General features: G+C 44.2%; 1 protein-coding gene across 1 annotated transcript in view; it reads right to left on the bottom strand.

Moving 5' to 3' along the window:
• Positions 1 to 381: 381 nt before the first annotated feature.
• Positions 382 to 21,306, bottom strand: part of arrdc1b (arrestin domain containing 1b) — a 44,090-nt gene continuing 23,165 nt past the window's right edge. Inside the window, exons 2-8 of the mRNA XM_086187743.1 lie at positions 18,818 to 18,928; positions 11,059 to 11,109; positions 8,338 to 8,492; positions 6,296 to 6,478; positions 5,733 to 5,909; positions 3,654 to 4,116; positions 382 to 2,733 (exon numbers count right to left, since the gene is read on the bottom strand). Of these exons, the coding sequence (XP_086043869.1) occupies positions 2,669 to 2,733; positions 3,654 to 4,116; positions 5,733 to 5,909; positions 6,296 to 6,478; positions 8,338 to 8,492; positions 11,059 to 11,109; positions 18,818 to 18,928 (1,205 nt within the window). The 3' untranslated portion in view covers positions 382 to 2,668. The remainder of the gene's footprint in view (positions 2,734 to 3,653; positions 4,117 to 5,732; positions 5,910 to 6,295; positions 6,479 to 8,337; positions 8,493 to 11,058; positions 11,110 to 18,817; positions 18,929 to 21,306) is intronic.

Below are 21,306 nucleotides of genomic sequence, written 5' to 3'. Positions count from 1 at the left end.
TCACTGTTTTGGAAGGCAGGTGTTCACCTTATGTTAAAATAACTGTTACAAAACTATTGAGAATTAAAAACAAGATTATAAAAAGAATGTATAAAAATTAATAATCATGGTAGTTACTTGGCAAAGCAGATATTTTTACGAATCCGTGACCTCAAGGGACATCAGCATGAACAATCCTGAAACTGAAGCAGCTACACTGAATACAGCCATTGTTACTTTTAGTATTTTTCCTGGGATTTTCTTGCTGTGACTTTTTAAAACTTCAAATGATCTCGCTTTGAAATGTAAATACAATCTTTGCAAGAATAAATACAACTTGTGCTCCAGTTCCTGTTTCGGAACGACAAAGCAGACAACTCTCCACATAAACGCCAGGATGGATGTGGGTCACATATCTTTATTGTTCTATTATTCAGCACAACTTGGATTCTCTACTGTAGGCTGAAATATTACATTTACTGATTGAGGTGCTTCTACGAGTATCTGCATACTGCACCTGTAAACAGTTTACAAATAGAAAAATATAAAACCAGACGCCACTCATTGATATGTGTGGGGGGGGGGGTAGCATAAAACAAAAGGGTCTTCATAAAGCTATTGTACCTTTTAGGTGAAGACAAATTCAAAAGAATAAGGACTCATAACGGTGAGGGGAAACCGAGCTGCTGTTGCAGGCCTCTTGATGATGAGAGGAATTGCACATATTTTCTAAAGCAAGAATACAACATTTTTACCAAAAACTCCAGTGTCCTTGTTGTCTTTAAAAGCTACATTTGTGTACATCAAGTGCACTTAGCACAGTCCATGACAAGCAGAGGCTGCAGGAGCTCTTCCTCACCGCCACCGCGACAGTGAAAGAACCCGTCGCAGGCTTGTGTAAGGGATGAGGGGACGCCGACTCTTTAAGGCATGCATTCAAAAAAACAGAGCCAAAACAACGTCATTTGGAGGGCCACCAGTAAAACCAGTTAGAAGTGTTGCTTCCTTCGAAATATAAAAACTTATTCTGGAAACCACATGGAAACATGACCTGACTGAATCCAACACAGCACTGGGATTTGCTTCTGAACTTGCAAAATTAAATGCTGGACTTTAGGGTTACGCTAAAATGTAGCAAAGACCTGCAAACTTTCAGAATTAAAAGACAGTCATCAGCGAGAAAGTCATGGCTATGAAGAAGAGCTGGGTGATCAAGGAAAACTTCTATCATGATAGTCAGTGGAATATGGCACAATTTACCAAATTCAAAATGTCACACACACACACACACACACACACACACACACACACACACACACACACACACACACACACACACACACAAATCACTCAGCCAGCAACAGTAGGAGAAAATGTCTAACAATTGATTTACATTCAAAGTTAAATTTGGAGTTCACTGGAATTTTTTTTTGAAAAAAAAAGAAGCATTTTACACACATTAACCACAAGAGGTCAGTCCTGCACCACAACTCCAAACCTCTCAGTTCCATGAACCAACATCTGGTTGCAGTAATGTGTTCATGTATTTTTATTAAATTTACATGATCTTGCACGAAAAAAATGTGCATAAAAATATATTGCTTTACAAATAACACGATTTAAACGGGTTCAAGTGGACTCAATTTAATTCAGTTCTGTTCATTTCCGAGTGACCGCTCTCACGTATGGAACTGTTCTGTGCTTACTGCTACCTGTGATTCAGGCTTAACTGAGAGGTTTCTGCTTAAAGCCCCTGTGAACATTCTTAGAAAAATACACGGTAGCAGGCAGCAGGCAGCAGGGCAGGCTCATTCGTACCCCCTTTTTCCACTGCACATCCCCAAATTACCACGTTCCCCTGGCTTTGGCGTTTACATCCGTACCAACCAATCAGAGCCAGAGCTCAAAATATATCAGTTGACACGAGATTGAATGCTGATTAAACCCATCGCCACTGCAGACAGAAGCCAGTTGTTAGCGTGTTTTGGCCAGTGGAAAAGGGTTCATACACACAAAGACACTACACACTGTTGTTGGGATTGTCTCATCTTCCTACAAATACAGGCCTAAGACACCAGAATCAGACTTAAAAAGTTGACATCAAACAAAAGTCCAACTTATAGTGGTTTGAACTGGTTTTACAGACAGACTGGGACCTGTGGCTGGAATTTCTTCTCTTGAGATCTAGCAAGAACACGATGCTGCCCTGTTGATGACCACTGAGACACAGACGGACAGCAGTGGGCCACAGTGACGAGTCGTGCACTACAAAAAAGGCCAAAGTTTGGTCTCGTCCTATGGAACACGACCCTTCAGGAGGGTGAAATCATTCTGGAGGCATCACAGATGCAACAGTTCATCCAATGAAAACAGATTCTATCTTTCTTTCCAGCAAGGTAAGGAAGTCCCGTCACCGGACATTCTAAATGCTGCGTGATGATCCAAAATACTTTGTTTAGGCACAGTGATGTTCACCTCTTCTGTCTCCCACGACCTGGAGGGACATGAGTTTAAACGAATGTTCTTATATTCAATATAAGATATAAGATGATCCCTTTTTTTTCTTTTTTTTTTTACTAATGGAGGACACATCATCTTTGGGGTTAGAGTTCCACCATCGTTCATCCATCCAGCGTCTCCGTTTGAATTTGTCCAGAGTCAAGCGCACACGGATGGGAGTGCTTCTGTTCTACTGTCTACTGTTGAAACTGGAGTTGACACTGCTGCAGCTTTCTTCATAGGTGGGTGGAGGCTCTATAACAAACAGAGACAAAGCATGTCAGTGACAATTTACCATCTCACAGGCTGAAAGGGTTAACAACCAGGGCACAGAGGGATGCTGCCACATCTGTTGGTTGAGTGTCTGTTTGTCACGGCCGTCAACGCAGACTCAACGTTGAAGAAGAAAGAATGCGCCAGCGCTCAGAGATCGTTTCTGTGACCTCACCACAATAAGAGTCAGAGGAGAGCTCTGAACGGGAGATTGTTGTCGCTTTGGAAAAGGCTCATCTACGTTCGCGTGATACTCGGCCCTGTACTCACTCAAAGATGTCTTAAGCTCAAGAAGACATTGTTTTCCTCCTGCATTACTTCCTTGAAGTTCCAGAGCGCAGAAAGAGCCAGCCACATATATTTAGCTTGACGCTAACGGTGACAGACGGCTACGATTGCCATTAGCTTCACATAACGGCTACAGAAATAACGAGGGAGTTGATTGGGCCCGAAAACAAAGGAACTCTTTCCCTTCAGGTTGTTCTTAGCTCCAGTCAAAGCGGCTGTGGATTTCTGAGAGTACGGCTGGACAGAGAAGATGTAGGTGATACTGGACGACGCGGTTGTGGGTTGTGTGTACATTTTTTGGACAGTTTTACTGTTGGAAACTGACAGTTGCCATTTGCTTCAATCTAAACCTACATTGCTGGCTCTTTCCGCGTTCTGGAGTCAGAGAGAAGTAACACAGGAGGGGAAGAGCATCCGTGTGGACTCAAAACATCTGTTCTTTAGTAATTATTTGGCAGTTTAATGCTAAGAACGTACAAGTAGCAACATAACAGTTTGAAGACAGAACTTTTAGCTTGATTTGACAGAAAAGAGATAATTGAAGCATCCTCTTGTGATTAAGACGACCGACTGCATCGTTTGATTCCCTGCAGGCAGCAGTGTGACCAACTAACCATGAGGATAATCCCAGCTGCTGTACTCCGGAGGAAGGATGAGAGAACAGGAGGTGGGGATAGGAGTGACGTTTCCCTCGGTGAAGAAAGGTATGGTGGCCCCAGTCGACACGCAGAACAGGGGGGCGGATGCATCAGGCCGGCTGCGGCCGGGAGGCAGCGCCGCACCCGGTGCGTGGCTGAAGGCGCTCGGGGACATGGTGACCGGCTGGCCTGAGGGATCCTGCTGAGAGTGACTCTTGGTAGGAATCTCCTCACTGTCCACACCAGCTGCACACAACTCCTGCTCCAGCTCCTCTTCCACTGGCGGGGCACTGGGAGTCACCCCTGCTGCGCTGGACGTGATGGTCCCACAACAGTGGTCTGGACTGGCGGGCATGGGCCTCGATGGGGACAAGTTCACAGCAATGTTTCCGATATAGATGGGCAGAGTGACGACAGCGTCTGGAGACTTTAGTGACACCTGCAACAAAAGCGCACTTTCTTGAACATGGCACATGCCTCAATTACATGTTGGATTTGTATTGCAATATAATTGAGGCATAGCTTTCTTCTTGTCATCTTGGCTCAAAAACTGCAGAGCTGATTAAAAATAGCTGACCGCTAATTAGCTTAGCACTATTAATGGTACGTGATGGGAAATGTTACCATACTTCCATGTCCTCAAAGTATTCTTGATGAATATAGGGTCAAGTTCAGGATCCTCGTTTGTCCAGAAGTAATCCTCCTCATCCTCTCTTAGGAGCAGCAATCGCTATTCAGTTATCTTGTTTACCAAAATCCTAATATTACTTACATTATTATGATTAACGTTAAACACAACCCTGATATGCTTAAGGTATGCTATGGCTAAGGTATGCTAGCATTTCCCACCCACTACTCTTCACTGTGTTAAGCTAACCAGCAGTGTGCAGGTCTCTGTGGGTCTCGGCTCTCTAATGCAGACAGAGGAGCACCCATCCCCTCGTCTGGCTCTGGAGAGGACAGACAAGACGCGTGTTTCCCCAAAAATGGTGCGTTCCTTTCAGGAGCAAAAAGCCTTGCAGTGTTACCAGATAGAAACGGACGATTGATTAACAGCCATATTATCATGCAATATTAAAATTTGTTGATCAAAATTATTGTCAGTATTGGTATATCATGACATCTTTTGACAGTGTTGATGGGATGTACAACATTTGAAATTATTTTTGTTGTCATTAAGACGAATAAATAAATACCATGGACTGATGTTTTTGACGTAATCACCAGCGTTTTTGGGATAATACAAACAGTTGCACATGGATTTTAAGGACATATGGAAGGAGGACAGAACCTGGCTGAAGCACAGTCACTTAGATTCTGGGGTTGATCCAGAACTGGATCGGGTTCTGACTCCATAACTCCATGGCGAGCTCTGCATTTTTAGAATGACCTGTATTTATTCATGTGATTAAGCCACTGACAAAAAAGAAAGGCTGCAAAGCAACTGACCCAAAACAAATAATATCTGAGTAACAGACATTACATAAGAGTCATTAATAATTGAGTGGTTCCAATGACGTAGGAATGACAAAGAAAAGCTTGTTTAAGTGCTTTTCAGGGTCTGTTCAAATCTGCTCAGAACGGCCACGAAGCAGATTCCGCTGACACAGCGATGACAAGATAGAATGTCTGAAATTAGCAGCACCAGCACAGCTGAACAAAGACAATCCACAAACTTTTACTGTTGTTCTTCTTATGCCATAAACCTGGTAAATTAGTTTGTGATGGAATACTTTGGTATCACATTGTGTTTTCTTAGGTTTGACCTACGATTGAACTCTGCGTTGTTTTTGCGTTTGCACTGTGTTTGAACTTTGTGGGTAGCTGACCTCCAGTCTGAGACAGTCGTGTGCCTGAAAACCATCTCATCACCATCAGACTTCCTGTTTCTGCATTCAGGCGATAAGTTTTCGATGTTATTGTTTCTCTGAAATTTTCCTGTCTGCAGAACAAAGAAAATCCTCAAGCTTTTGATATTGTTCTTTTTTGGGTTTCCCACAACAGATTACGGCACACACCTGGTATATTAGTGAAAGCAGACAAACACACACTGACCTGAACGAAATAGTCGATGTCTATGAGGCTGCAGCCGGACAGAGCTGACTGAGGAAGAGGAGGAACGATGATCTGCTCCCTCCACTCAGCATGTTTTCCTGCTTTCACTCCGGCTCCCTCCACCTCTGCAATGGTCCGCAGGTCAAACACAGGCCGCTTGGTCTTGTAGGTCACTTTCTGGTTCGAAAACAAAAAAAAACAACAAAAGGTAGCCAGAACTAAAAGCATGTGAAAGACAGACTTCACACTGCTTCACCTGTCTGGAGCTGATTGCAAGGAAAAGCGTTCTGCTGAACTGGGCCAAGGAGACCTGTATTACTGTTATCTTGGGCTTTAGAGGGATTTAATGTGCGCCCACATAAAAGGAGAAGTCTGATGAATGGTGATGTTTGAAGCTCTGGAGATTTGGAATACGCCTCTTAAAAGTTCAATACAATCTGGAATGGAAATGTGAAGTTGACGGTGCGTGCTGGCTGCTGGCCAAGATTCTGGCAAAACCATCTTATCTTTCACCTTCTAAGTTCTTCCCATTTATTTCACTCAATGCATGGAGGTGGAGCTACCTGTATGAGGCTGGCCAGTACACATCCTGTGTCCTTCCCAGACTTGTTGTGGATCTCAGCAGCTAACTTGATCACCTGACCTGGGATGTAACCCCTGAGGTCGCTGCGAGCCTTCAGCATCAGTGTCCCAGACTTCACCAGGAGGTAGCTGAACTTCTTAGTGGTGACAGCGTAACTTGGATGCTGCAGAGACAAAGTGGCGGTACACGTACACGTCAGTTTGTGCCTTGATACTGATCTACCATTCCTGTTACACTGCAGTGCATCACAAGACTGACAGTCCTAATTGGGAGAGAGCGAACTGTAAGTGAATGAATAAATAAATAAATGAATGAATGAATGAATGAATGATAATCTTATTTACGTGTCTGGCTGCCACAACACAACCCAACCCTTATAGAGAAGGGATTATTCAGGCACATTTTCCGGTGCCGACTTACGAATACAAAAAGTAATAATACAACATGCGGTACAAAACTCCAATCCAACAGTTTAGTAGCTTAAACTACTCAAATAAAGACAACAGAAATAGAGAGTGAAGGAGGGCAAGACAGAAATAGAGAGAAAAGGAGAAAGAGGAGAGAATGGAGGGAAGACTGACTTGGATGTTGTTGGCTGGATGAAGTGTTGTAATATACCATATAAATAACTTAGAATTTATACCGTATAACCAACGCGCAAAAGCTGAGGGATGAAAGCGGCTTGTTAGGGTCCATCCCCAGCGCCACTATGCATAAGTTACATGCTTCCTTCTGTTCCAGGCTTTATGGATATACTTTGATATTGCAAATGTAGGAATTTCAAATAAATATTCAACTAAATCGCTATCCAGGGACAGACCTACATGTCACGGTACTTTGTCAAAAAAGTGTTTTTCTCAGATGGTGAGGAAGCCCACTTTCTGTTGAATTATCCATTTTATGACCATCTGAGAAAAACACTTTTCCCTGGGTCTCAGTCGCCACATGGTCTTTGGTCTGCCTCTGTTCCAATGTAGCGTCCTGTTTATGAAGCGTTACATCCCTCACTGAAACTCAGCACACACAGTTATCGCTGGCTCTTAGATAGATCAGACACAGCATATTTTTCACCTTCGTACACAGATTTATACTGAAAACATGCATGTATTTTCTGTTTCTCATCAACTTCTTCCAACCATTTAGTTTTATATTTTATCATGGCAAGTTCCCTGAGTATCCCTACATCCGCCCTTTGCCTGTGGATGTAGAGATGCTCAAGCCCAAGCTCCTGGACACGATCAAACACTTCCAACGCCCAGTGACCTCCTGTTGGGAGAAAATCCTACTTGTCATTCTGTCGGCTGGCAAGTCAAGCATTCCATTCCACAGGCCTTCCACACTGATCTTGCACCTCACCAGGCATCATCCCATGTCACCTTGAACAGTGGCTAAAGGAGCACCTCCCCCGACTCCAGAGGAGTAACCCAGGACAGGACAGACACACTGGGCATATGTGGCATACCCCATATTTCTTAAGAGCTTCGTTTTTGCGTGAACACCAGCTAAAGCTCTATTCACTGATCTGCCAGCACTGATGTCCCGTGTGAGAATGACATGTGCTCATCAAAGAAAAGTCCAAGGTATTTATACTTGTTTGTGAACTGAAGTTTGTTATTGCCAAAGGAGAACGGGTATTCACTTCTTTTCATACCGGCTTTTGTAATTTCCATAACCTCCGTCTTTCTTGAATTAATAGAAAGGCGCCGTCTTTTACACCATCTGTCAGCACAAGTTAACATTTTTTTGCAAGTCATTTTCATTTTCTGCCATCAAAAAAATAAAAATAAAAAATCATCCGCTTAAAGCAGGATGTAAGTAATGCAGGGGAGTAAAGCAGAAAATGAATTACATCCTCCTCAGTGGTGAAATCAAATTAGCCTCAACCAAGACAGAGGCTGATCGAATAAAGGTTTACATTCAAGCCTTTCCGAGCTTTCCAGCTGAGTCTACTTTACATTCAGTCACAGATTTACTCAGTCATCACGCAACAATGCAGAGATGATAAAACAGTCTGCAACCGACCTCAATGTCAGGCACCTCATTGAGGTTCAACATGTTGAGTAGATAGAAGGGTCTCTGGGCTTTGTAGTCCTTGGCGAAGCGGGGCGTGTCGATTGTTGCTTTCACACGGTAAATGATCTTCCCAAAGGGTCCTTCGAACGACGTTGGGGCAGCGACTGGGGAGGAACAGAGGAATCATTGAGTACAGGTTGACTTTAACCAACAACAAGAGGGCACTCAAAGGGCCTACACAATGGGCCAACTCAGCCAAACCCATTATGATGCCATGTCTTTCAAGTACCCACACATAGAGTTCTTGAGATGACTTCCTGCATCACTTCTTCACGACGCCAGAATGCAGAAAAGGCCTCCATCAATATTTCGCTTGAAGCTACCGGCGACTGACGGCTAACAACAAAACAACAAAAAAGAAACCCTCAAAAATGTCTGTCAGCAAACTCTCAAAGCCAGCCGTGACGCAGAGTAACCCACAAACATGATTTGAGCTAACAAAAACAAAATGTTCCCAGTCTGGTAGCGAGTTAGTTTAACTAAACGTGGCAGCTGCTCCTGCTAGCTAGCAGTGTTTGTGCAGGCAAGCATGACCGGAGCAGTCAGCGGCGTGGACGTGTTTATCTGAGCTCGTTTTCATTATGGGTGGAGTGTGGCTTCTTTCTCGTCTTACGTCACATCCCTCCACCAAGTCTGGCAAACTCATCGTGTTGCTGTTCAAACAAACAGCACTGGAAAGGGAACTTCCTTGTTGGAGTGAGTGGTTTCATGATGAGTACAACCAAAAAGAAGTCAACATTCATGTCCAGGAAGTGAGTTGATTTATGTGAGTTAATAAAACAAATATATCTGTCTGAGACGATGTGGCACATCAGATCCAAAATGATTTCAAATACTGACATTGTGAATATAGACCCTAAACAAAAAGACAACAAAGTTGATGAATGACTTGTCCCACTCCCACCCTCTTCCCCTCCCTACTGGATATGAGTTCCTCTCCGCTCTGCTCCTCATTGGGATGTAAAGGCTGGTTTAGTCGGCGGCCGCTCCAGGGACAAGTCTGCTGCTGATGTCAATAAGAATTAACCAGGAGAGGTGGGTTCGTTGTTTTTCTTGCTGGAGACAGCTTGTCAGCAGACACGGAGCTGAGAGCCGACTGAAATACCAGGCTGACCTTCCCCGGAGACTCATCTGACTGGGCTGATGAGGGATTGCGTAGAACGACCAGCAGCTTCAAACAAGAACTTTCCTCTGAATCTTAGAACTGCTGTCGCATCTTAAGGCACCTCTCAACTGGCGTGGAGACAGTGGTGGTCCAAAGGTCAGAGAAGAGAGCCATTTTATTACCTGCCCTTCTTAACCAACATTGAAGCCCCCCATGAGCCAGGCCCTTAACCCCCAACCACTCCAGAGGAGCGGCTCAATGGTCATGTGATCAGACCGTGGTTGTACAGGGCAGCTTCCAGGGCCTCAGAATGCAGGGAATAATGGATAAAATAAATACATTAAATTAAAGAAGGAATTACCTAAAAAAAAAAAACATTCATTTGATGTTCTGAAGACAACACCTCTGGTTTGTGTGACCAGCTGGAACATTCTGTTAGCTTAAGCTTTCGCTCACCTATGCGCAGCAACATCAGCCTGGATGAGGTATAGCTTGTTTGTTTAGCTCAAATTAAGGTATTTGTAGAATACTGAGCAGCCAGCTGGAAAAAGAAGACATGAAGTACACCAGAGGATGCACTTGAGAGTTTGAAAACAAACAATTTTGCTGTTGTTAGCTGTCAGTCCCCATTAGCTTTAAGCTATATATAAGTAGCTGGCTCTGTCTGCGTTTTGGAGGCACGTAAAAGTGATGGTGGAGGGGGAAAATGTCTTTATGAGCTCAAGACTCCTATTTTTGTGTACTCGAAAGGCAAAATACTGTTTGGGTGAAGTGTCGATTTAACACAAAGTCTCTTACAGTAATGCTACAGAGGAGGAAAAGCTGCCTTGACCTCCTGCAGTGCCAGCATATTTAACCATCTTGTAACTGCTGTAAACAGTATTCTTCAAAACCATCACCGTTCAACTCTCCCTCAGAGTGGAGACTATGTTTAATGTACCAGCAGGAGGCAGTAGGAGACATGCGATGGTGAAATGAGTCACTTATCTGGAACTGACATGCCCTGTATGTGTGGATGCTCTCAAGTCTGAGAGGCTGAGAGGGAGGGAGGAAGGGGAAAGCATGGGGGCATGAGGACCAATTAAACAGTGACTGCACAGCAGGAGAGGGAACTAAAAATAACCCCGAACCTCCTGTGATTCAGCCCACGCCTGAGTGTGTGTAAGATACCAGAAAGATGTGTGTGTGTGTGTGTGTGTGTGTGTCTCCTAACAGATGCCAGGAATGTTCAACAGGTGACTGTCTTACTTGCATGGTCATGGACAGCAGCACCAGGAACATTTGTGAAGATTCGTAATGACAGCGAGGCTTCTCCACCAACACATTCCTTCTCTCACACACCCTCAGTATCACACATCAGCAGGCATCCACTTTGTCTCCAACAAAGAGAGTCAAGCCAAGCATTTTGTAACCAAACACGAGGCAGAAAGTCCCACGTTATCAGAGGTTATCAGACCCTCACTGACATCATCAGAACCCGTGACAAAGCACGTCCCTGAGAACACAAAGGAGGTGACATTCGGGAATGAGGCTAAACAAGTCATTGAGGTCAATCCCACACTCACCTGGAATGAGAAACTGGAAAGGGAAATTGTGTTCGCCAGCCACCAGAGTTCCTGTAAAAGACAGCAAACATAAATATCATTTTCTCGTTACGCTCCTTTCTAATCTCACAGGTGAAACAGTAGATACGCGGGCGAGGCTTTGCGCCTGAGGGGCTTCGCTTCTTTCCCAGCAGGATGGAGTTTCTTTAATAATCAGGCTTTGTTATTAAAGGACAGTGAGGCTGATCTGTTGTTTTGTTTTTGTTAAACTAATCGGCCAGCTTGATTAACTGTTAAAATATGTTACTGGCAAAGCTGGAACATTTCTCAGCAAACTGATTAATGATTTACCAGAGCGGCGAGGCCAGCAGTGATCGAGCTGGGACTGAGTGCGTTCTTCTGCACCGATACAACTCCGGGTCAGCATCATCCCTGTGACCCACGTCTGCCCTTGTGTATCAAACAGCAACACTGGCTGTTTTTAACATTTTCCATGGACAGACTGAAAGCAGCAACCTGTCTGCCTCGTCTGTGCCAGCTGTCTCTCTGACGACATCCGTCCTCGCAAACGACGTTCAGGCATTTTAGTTTTCAGCAATTTTACTAAAACAAGGATAAATAGTGAACCAATACTTCGAGACCGGAGCAGCTGATGACCAATTATGATGATGATGATGATTGTCTTCTAAGTGACACACAACTGATTAAGTTTTTCCTGCATTGTACTTCTTTTAAATGCAAAATGTATCATTTAGATACATGTGCACATAATCAAAACTTAACGATAGAAAAAGCAGAAATAACTGGCATGAAAACTAAAGTTCTAGTGCACTTTTATCACCAAACAGCAGCGTGTCCTTGTTTCTGGATGTGGGAACTTACATGCATACATAAATAATATACAATATTATTTGTCCATGGAATAAGCTTCCAATAACACAGAGAAGTTGCAGTCAGATGTAAACTGAGAGCTCGACATTATGTCCCGTAGAAAAAAAGAAAAAAAAAGCAGTGATATGAATAATAGAAAGCAATGAAGGCAAACATATACAGTATTTCTACACTGGGGCAGAGTTCTATCAGGAAGCCCTGCAGAGGAAAAACCGTCTGCACTGCAAGGTCCGCAACGCTGCATTTCTGATGTTATCGCAGTATCATCCAGGAACCGTAGCAGATCTCGCGGAGGCTGTCAGAAGTACGCGCGGTGTTCTGAGGAAAAGAGGAGCTCTGAAGCTGCTTTTCTGTTCTGCTGGTCCTCGTGAAGAAAATGAGAAGAGTTCTTGTCAAATGTCATGAGCTAAACTCAACATCGTTTCGTGTTTAAACCACTGAGAAGAAGGCAAGGCGTAACTGCATAATCAAGGTTTCAAATGAAATACCTCTGGTCAATACACTCTGGAACATAATACAAACATAAATAAATACTGAGCGCTTCATAACCAGAGAATTTCTCTCAGCTCTATGAAACAAAGCAGCAACAAAGCAGAGCAAAAACTATTTACAGACAAAAACAAAACAAAACAGAAATAAAATATGGCACACATTTTATCTGGATCCTAACATTTTTAATTTACAGCTTGCTGCTGGCATGAATCAAAATCACTTCTGTTCGCTACGGGCTCTCAGAATGAAAAACAACAACAAATTGAGTAAATTAAATAAATAAATCAATATGACCTACTGCTTTCTTTTGTTTATTTTTTTTAGGCTTTTTGGCAGCAGTGAAAATTCAGAGACGTGAAGCGTTTTCATTCACGTTTTAGGCAATTTTGAAGCTCAAAAAACATTTTGCAACCACGGGACTCAGGCTTTGCACATCTCAATTTGACAAAAAATGATTCAAGACTGAAGGTTACGCTGCCGTGTGAGGCAGAGTTCACACACCCTGTGTTTTTGTGTCTGTGTGCTCGAGTGCCTTTATCAAGACCTGACAACAACGTATCAGAGTCACATTCCTCGCCCGGTACATGGCTTTGTAGTGAGCCTTTTGCTACATACCTGATTTAAAACCTTCTAAATCCTACGACAGTACAGTTTTTCAAACGTGTTTGACTTCCTAACCCACAGCACAGCACAGCACGCTGCTTAGCACCACTCTCTCCCCAGCAGACTGGGCACCAGCAGCCAGAGAGGTTATTAATTGTCTACATGAGCTGACAGCCCAATTACACTTTCCCAGACAGCAGCGTGTCTCACCTCATTAGGGACAAGGAGACACCACTTTTTCCACTGGCCTCAGTTTCCAGAGGGGAAGCACACAGACTCTGTGCGTGTGTGTGAGTGTGTGTGTGTGTGTGTGTGTGTTCATTTCAATTACTGTATTTTCGCACTATAAGGCGCACCTTCAATGAATGGCCTATTTTAAAACTGCTTTCATTTTTTGGGCGCGCCGCATTATAAGGCGCATAGCACAGAAACTACTGTAGTGGCTGGGGGTGCGTTATGCACCCACTAGATGGAGCTGCGCTGAAGGGAATGTCAATAAAACAGTCAGATAAGTCAGTCAATCAAACTTAATTAATAGAATACAAACCAACATTCTGACAACTCCGTTCGTTCGTACCGTACGTAGCGGTAGCCTTGAGGTTGAACTCTGCGTCGTAAGCGTGTCTCTTGAAAGGTGCCATTTTGGGGTCTTTATACACACACAAGTGGTGTGGGACTGGAATACCACTTTACCGTTTTTACCGCTGTTACTTCGGCAACGCCCCCTGACTACGGTAACCATAATTATCCAATATTGATCCATATATAAGGAGCATCGGATTATAAAGCGCACTGTCAGTTTTTGAGAAAATCAAAGGCTTTTAGGTGCGCCTTATAGTGCGGAAAATACGGTATGTTTACAGCTGGTGGAAGCCGTGATGCTTTCAGTGTAGGTGCACCGGTTAGATGAGAAGATGAGACGGTGTGGGCTGTGTGAGATTCTCCACCGCAGCATACGAACCCCAAACTCTTCTCTCAGGTCAGCACAACACAGCACAACAGTCAGGTTTCAGAAAAACGCTACAAGGTAACAAACTGAGCTAAAAATGACAAACAGGCCTCATTTGCTCATCACTCATTACTGGTAATCGACCCGTATGGCATTTTTAGTGGTTGATGTGGATGTAGAGAGAAAAAGGGAACTGAGGATGTTTTTTGCTGGTCTGAGATATCCTTTTAAATCAAAACTTTAAGGGACCTAAACGTCATCCAAGCTCAACAGAAAAATATGACGGGCAGGCACTTCATTTCTCACTCCCATAACCAGTGGAAGTGACCCCAGCAACAGCTGTGTTATGATCCACTGGACAGCGTAGTGGGGGGAACGATCACTGGTGCTGGTGTTGGTGTGGGATGTGAAGAAGAATAAAGTGAATGGGAGCTCCTGATGTCGCCTCGGGCTACGCTGAAGCGAACATCGGCATCTTTGTTTGCTTTTCAAGGTGGCATCTGCACACTACATTAGCTCACATTCAGCGGAGGACAAGGTGACAACAGCGCTCATCCAGAGCTGACAAAACTCACAGAAGGAATGCCTGATGTGTCTCACAAGCTGTTCTGACATAACGGATCTGTGCATGTCAACGCCAGAATGTAGAGCATCGCGTCTGATGTAAACAGTGATCTTATCTCATCCATCCATTTTCTTCCACTTATTCCTGTTAAGGGTCATGGGGGGTGGAGCCTATCCCAGCGGCTACGGGCGAGAGGCAGGGTTCACCCTGGACAGGTCACCAGTCCATCTCAGGGCCAACACATAGAGACAGACAACCATTCACACTCACAGTCACACCTACAGTCAATTTAGAGTATCAATCAGCCTCGTCCCCTCTTGATGTCTTTGGACTGTGGAGGAAGCTGGAGTACCAGAGAGAACCCACACAGGAACAGGGAGAACATGGAGACCCACACAGAAAGACCCTGTGATGGAGCCGGGACTGGAACCTGGAACCTTCTTGCTGTGAGGCCACAGTGCGGACCACTGCACCGCCGTGCAGCCCGTGATCTTAACCCATTAACAGGAATAATCTAAGAAGAAGTTGTGAAGGTAAACCCAGCTAATGGTGCGTGAAGTGATACCAGCATGTTAACACACTGACACAGCTCTTTAAGATGGCTTTGCACAGCTGGATAAGCTTTCCTGAAATGGTCCATTTACCAGATCTCTGAGGTAGGTAGCTCCACGTGGCTGCAGCAGCTCAGGTGCAAGGTGACTTGTGTTTCTCAGTGCTTTTAGGACTGTACGTCTTTGGTGATTCAATCGATGCTGCAGGCACGACGGCCCTCTCTGCAATGGTGTGAGCAGCAGTGTCAACAGTTTTTAATTATTACACAGGAAAGTCTCCAGCTCAGCTCCATCCAGCCTAGTGTACAAACCTCTCCTAAGGCTGAAACCACCTCTACGCCTGATGGACCTCAGGGTGCTGCGTGTTTTAACCCAGAGAAGAAAGGTTAATTGTGCGTTGTTGTTTTGTTTTTTTCATTCTACAAACTGTAAATGCTTGATGTAAAGAAAAACCGAATAACCAGTAAAAATAGCATAACTGAGAAAACTGGCCTGCTCATTTTTTCCTCTCAACCAGCTGGAAAGATCACATGACCTCCTTGGTGGAGGTGAATAAAGCTGTCCGTAGCTTAAGTGAGCCTTCATTGGAACCGTGATAATGAGGATCCTGAGAAAGAGACATCCTCATTCCCCTCAAGGTCATTAACCGATAATAGTGACAGGGCAGAGAGAAGCTACTGACATCACTGGTTTCCAACCGTCAAGCATCTATGGCATACCACATTATCACCCAGCCACAGTCAGAGAGTGTGTGTGTGTGTGTGTGTGTGTGTGTGTGTGTGTGTGTGTGGTGATCTTCTGTCACCCTTCCTGCCTCGCTCTCCCTGCGTTACTCAGCTCTTGGGGGCAAAGCAGCCCATTTTCGGAAGAGAATGAGAAACGGAAAAATGGTCGAGATAAAGGAGAGCACAGACGGAGGCTGTGTAATGAATTATTTATGTCTTTCTCTGTAAGCACTGTGCCTGGTGTGTGCGTGTGTGTGTATATGTGTGTGTGTGTGTGTGTGTGTGTGTGTGTCGGGGGGGGTGACAACTAACTACTGCTTCAAACATCTTCAGTCTTCATTAGTTTTCAAATTTGATGGGTTTTTTTTTTTCCTTTCTTGCATTCGTTACAATACTATTGAGGACCAGAGTGACTTTGACTGTGAAAGAAACAGAAGCAAAGGACAACCTAAGATACAGGCAGCATCAAGGAAGTTTTGCAGTCATTTTGCAGTTCAAATTTAGGTGCCTTGGTTTTCGTAAAAATGACAAAACAGAATGTTTCACACTATTTTTTTGAAATACACATTTGCATTATTTTTTTGTTCAACAAAACCAAACTTTGAACAGAAAGATTAAGTACTGTCTAGCAGCTCAAGAAAATAATCAAATGTTTTATTTAAATCTGGTGCCATTCGATTGTATAGATTCCCAGTCGGATCACAAACTAATTGCTCATCGCGATTTAATATTTTGGATTTTCTTTTCTAAACACTGAGAATCGTGACAAATAAGATAAGTTTGTTGTCTGAAACGTTGTTAAAGCATAAAAGGCTGATCAACTTTCTCCCGTCATGACTGAAATGTCAGGTGAAGATGGCAGTTCCAACTTCTTTGGATCACAATGAGGGTCTACAAATCCAAGCGCAGATGTATTTTACACAGCAATAAAATCCAGGGTGACAAAAACTCAAATAATACGAGAATGCTTTTGCACTCACTTTGTCAAATTGAAGTTCAAAGTTGATTTTTATCGCAACTAAAAGTGGTGCCACATACAGAAAATGAAGCACTTTGTGGCTGCTGCATCAAAATCTTCCCACTGAAAGGAAAATATGTCTTTAGTGGAAAGGATGGCTAAACCCAATTATTCAGTGTGTAACGTAGGAGCAGCCACGAACGAGAGTTAAACATTGATTTTCTTCCCGTTGTTTTAGCCAGCATGGATTTCATGCTCTGATGACTGTTACAAGTTCCACTGCACGATCTGCATTTACAACAGATTTCATGCATGCACAGCACATTACAACCTCTGGCTGTGGCAACACATACAAATGATGGAAGATCCTGCTTCCAACAAAAGGTCCCGTAAGCCCTCGTTTCCACCGGCAGACGCGGCCTCAGCGCTACAGGGGAAGGCAGCGTCCAGAGACGAATAGGAAAAATGTCAGTCTGTCCTCTGTGGAGCATATCTACCATTCTCAGTTGGAAGCTGCTAGACTGTGATAACCGTGCCTCACCCTAGAGAGGGGTCACGAGGAGAGGATGGCAGGAGCATCCCTGCTGGGTGACTGTTCCCCTCATTTTAACTCCTGCCTACTAGAATGCAAAAAAAAACAACAAAAAAAAAGACGCTCACATCTCATTGAGCATCATCGTGACAATCAACCTGTTCCTTTAGAGTCCCGCCTCAAGTGATGGTTGATTCGTGGTTTCGCCCATCATGGAGTCACCCTAACGCACTGGTCTGCAGGTCTGCACGGCTGCTGCAGCAGAAGGTCTCCACTGCGAGCAAATGTAGCTGCTACATCAACCACAGGAGAAGCATGACAAATAATCAACGTGAGTATCTCACTGTGTCAGACCCAACACGACATAGCATGACTATGTGGCAGCCAGCTGTTTGCTATTATAAATGTACAAAAACCCTGACAACGATAAATATACACGCAGAGCGTCTGGAGACTGGAAAAAAAATGATGTTGGCAGCCCGTACCCTGCATGTGTTGGGGTAGATATGTCAGGTGTTCAGGGGCATTCCTAGCAGGCCTGAAGTACCCAGTCTCTGACCGGGGAGCTGGAAGGTATTTTTGCAGTTATGCCACTGAATCGTGACGATTACATGATGGCACGCCTGTGAGGTACCGCGTGTCCTGACCAGGGCTACTGCACTGACCAAGTTCTAGTCAAAGGCAAAGAGGCGGAGCTTAACTTTAGTACTTAGTACTTGGTACCAGGTCTATGACATCCTCTGCTCTTCTGGTAAGCTACAGGTAAGAGTAGATTTCTGCTTCCAACTAGCAATTTGTGGAGAGCACAGCTAATGGAAATGAAGGCAACTGGTGATTGGTGGGTCTGAAAAAGACCGGATTCTGGTCTTTGCTCGGGTGCTAGTGAGGGGGAGTGGTGACGCCTCCTCGCGGATCAGGATGGGGGTCTTTGTGAGTATATCAAGTTCTGTGAAAATCATAACATCATCAGCAAAGTGACAGTGAACACCAGGTTTTGGGCGGCCCCACAGGGACCTGTTGAGCCTGTAGTCACCTCTCCTACGTAGCCACACAACAAATCTGACCTTCAGGTTTTTGTGTTGGACACTGGATTCGCTCCACTGTAGTGAACCCTGTCTGCTGAGGCCGCTGCAGAGAGAGGAGAGCATCCCCCAGTAATTCAACAGGCTCACCGGGTCTTTGATTCTCATCATGACCCCCATCCCTCCATCCTGGTGGGACCATCTCTGGCTCTGAAATCTCTTGCTCAGGTTGGTGATCTAGGTGCTACACAGTCCACAGAGCCCAGCCAGAGGCAAGTGTTTCAACAGCAAGTGTGTCCCGCCAGGCACCTGCTCAGAACACGCCGCATAGACATAGAACAGGTAGAAGATCCCAGTGGGATCTGCTAACACGTGGCCCCACATACACGCCTGCTGTTCTTTAATTGCTGAGGGGTTACCTGCTCTTTTTTAAACCTTTATAGTCAAAATGAATCAATAAGGATGAAAACCAGGATCTTGCAGGGTCATTACCTTTGTCAGCAACAGACAGCATGCTGTTTACGTACTGCTCCTCCATGGTCCACGAGGAGTCGTTCATTTTGCTGGAGATCCCACAGGAGCCCTGGCAGTTCACTTTGATGGCTGATTCAAGAGGGGAGAGAGAAAACACACACATCAAGCATCCCATGGTTACCGGGGTTTTAACAGCAGTGTCACTAGGACATTTTCAACATGGACATTTAAACGATCTGAGGGTTTTGAACTATTTGTTTCACTAGTTATTTTTACATTTTACTTATTTTTAGTCTATGAAATGTCAACCCCCCGCCCCAGCCCAAACACGTTGTTTTGTCTAACTAACAGAATATAGACAATATACTGTCCGATGTTTACATGAAAACTGAGATTAATTCCTGACTGAATTTAAAGCTTTTAACCACATAACAACGAGTTTCAGAGCTCAATCTGGTGGAAATACTTGAAAAAAAAATTGGGGGGGGGGGGGGGAGACATGCCACACAAATCATCCTTTATGCTCACATAAATCACTTTCCACTGTCCCAGAATTTTTCAAAACAACATCCGTGCAGCAGTTAATTCATCAGCTCCTGTTTCACGGCAACAGCAGCATTTAATTCACGAGCAAAAACTGCAGCGACCGGCAATCGTGTGACGCGGCTGATTGCCGATGTGTTTCCGGAGGTGACAGGTGAAATTTGTCTCGTGAATAAGAGAAGCCTCATTTATTATTCCTGACGCTGGAGTCTGATTTATTTCTCTATTTTACAATGTCTCATACACAGGCATTGCTACATGAAAGCAAACCCGATTGGTAAATAGAGACCAGCAGGACATAAACACACCGATCAGCAGGACAATGACTAACAAAGAGGGACGGCTCCCTAAATCATCATAAGCCTCTGCTGCTGCAGTGGTGAGCAAACAGGATGGGCTGGGAATAAAATGAAAGTCGGGAGATGGCGAGCTTGATCGCAAACGCATTTTTGTCACCTTGCAATAACACTACTAAAATCAGTGTCGTCACAATGACCTGCGTCCTCTTGATAAGCTGGACAGCCTGTTTGGCACACGCACAAACGCACGCTAAAACAGGACACATTGCCGCAGTCAAATCTGTGAGTCTGAGAGACAGCAGGGCACCACGCGACTGTTACATCTGAAGCAAAACAGCAGATTTTAGCAGCAAGACAGAGAGACAGCAACGGAAATGTAGTTTCACGTGAAGGTGTGGTTTCACTCTTCTGTTTCTACACTTGGCAGTTTTTTTAATCTTCACACGGACAAATTATTACAGGAAACAGGAAGAGGGAGTTAAAGTAACATGAGCAAATGGCTCAAGTTAAACCCCACCACACCGATCATGTAGATATGCAAATCAGAGCGGCTGTAGGTGTTGTTCGGCTGTGCCAAGAAAGACCACTGAACCCTATAGACTCTGTCTTGTCCTCTTCTGTCTGAAAATTGGCTAAAATGAGGACGAGGACGAGGACGAGAGGTCGAAATGGAAGCAGCATCAGTAAATCATCAAAAACGTAGCGTCATGCTTCTTGAACAGGCAAATACTCACTTCTTTTAAATGGTGGATTTTTGTACTTATTACTGCAAATTTTACAGTGCCAGGTAACACTAAATCAGTTTGAGTCAAAGATCAGGACGATCACATCAGTTGGACTCTGCTCTGAAATCCTCTCAACACAGAATCGACTCTGGTGCCTGATGTGTCCTGGAGATGTGCAGAGCAACACCACCACCCCCCACCCCCCATCTCTCTGTGAGGAAATGAAAACCTTCTGATAACACACACACACACACACACACACACACACACACACACACACACACACACACACACACACACACACACCGTGACAGAAGCAGGGGGATTAAACAGAGAGATGGCTCAGCTTCAGTATGAAGCTACTCTTCTGATAAGCAGACAGGGCAGAGGCTGGTTCCAAAGGTTTGGCTGCTGGTGCAAATGTAAAACATGGATTTATTTGGTCTTTCCTTCCCGCTTGCTTTGAAAAAAAAAAAAAGACTTATTTCATTTGTTTTGACCCAATCCTACCAAAATGCCTCAAATTCTCTATTCCCATACAAAATACTCTATGGTTTTCTATTTTCTTTCTTTCGATTTGAACGCGTTCCCTTGAGCGTGACAGATGTACTGTCTAGCAACATATTACTGCAGTACCACTGTGTGATTGCACCTCTTATTGTGAGTTTTTCTGTGATTCCCTCCCTGTGGTGGACTACAAAAGTAAGAAATCGGCTGATCAATCGATGTGGTTGAGTTCTGTTCTAGAAATCTACATCTTTGTGAATCGAGCTGTGTGTGCAACACAAATTCCCCTCCCCCACAGAGGGGCCTGCATAACAATGTCCATTGACTGAAGAGCTTCAATAAACAGTCCTGATGTTGAGTTCAATGAAAAAAAAAAAAAAAGTCTCTTTGATTAAAGGCTTCTGTGGTGACAAGCAGTGCAAAACTTGTAATA

Source organism: Aulostomus chinensis, chromosome 19 (genome assembly GCF_037954235.1).
Source record: "Aulostomus chinensis isolate RoL2024-O1b breed Wild chromosome 19, RoL_Achi_v1.0, whole genome shotgun sequence".
Classification (NCBI taxonomy): domain Eukaryota; kingdom Metazoa; phylum Chordata; class Actinopteri; order Syngnathiformes; family Aulostomidae; genus Aulostomus; species Aulostomus chinensis.
Note: the sequence above shows the minus strand (reverse complement) of the source record. Positions and strands in the feature narration are given on the sequence as shown.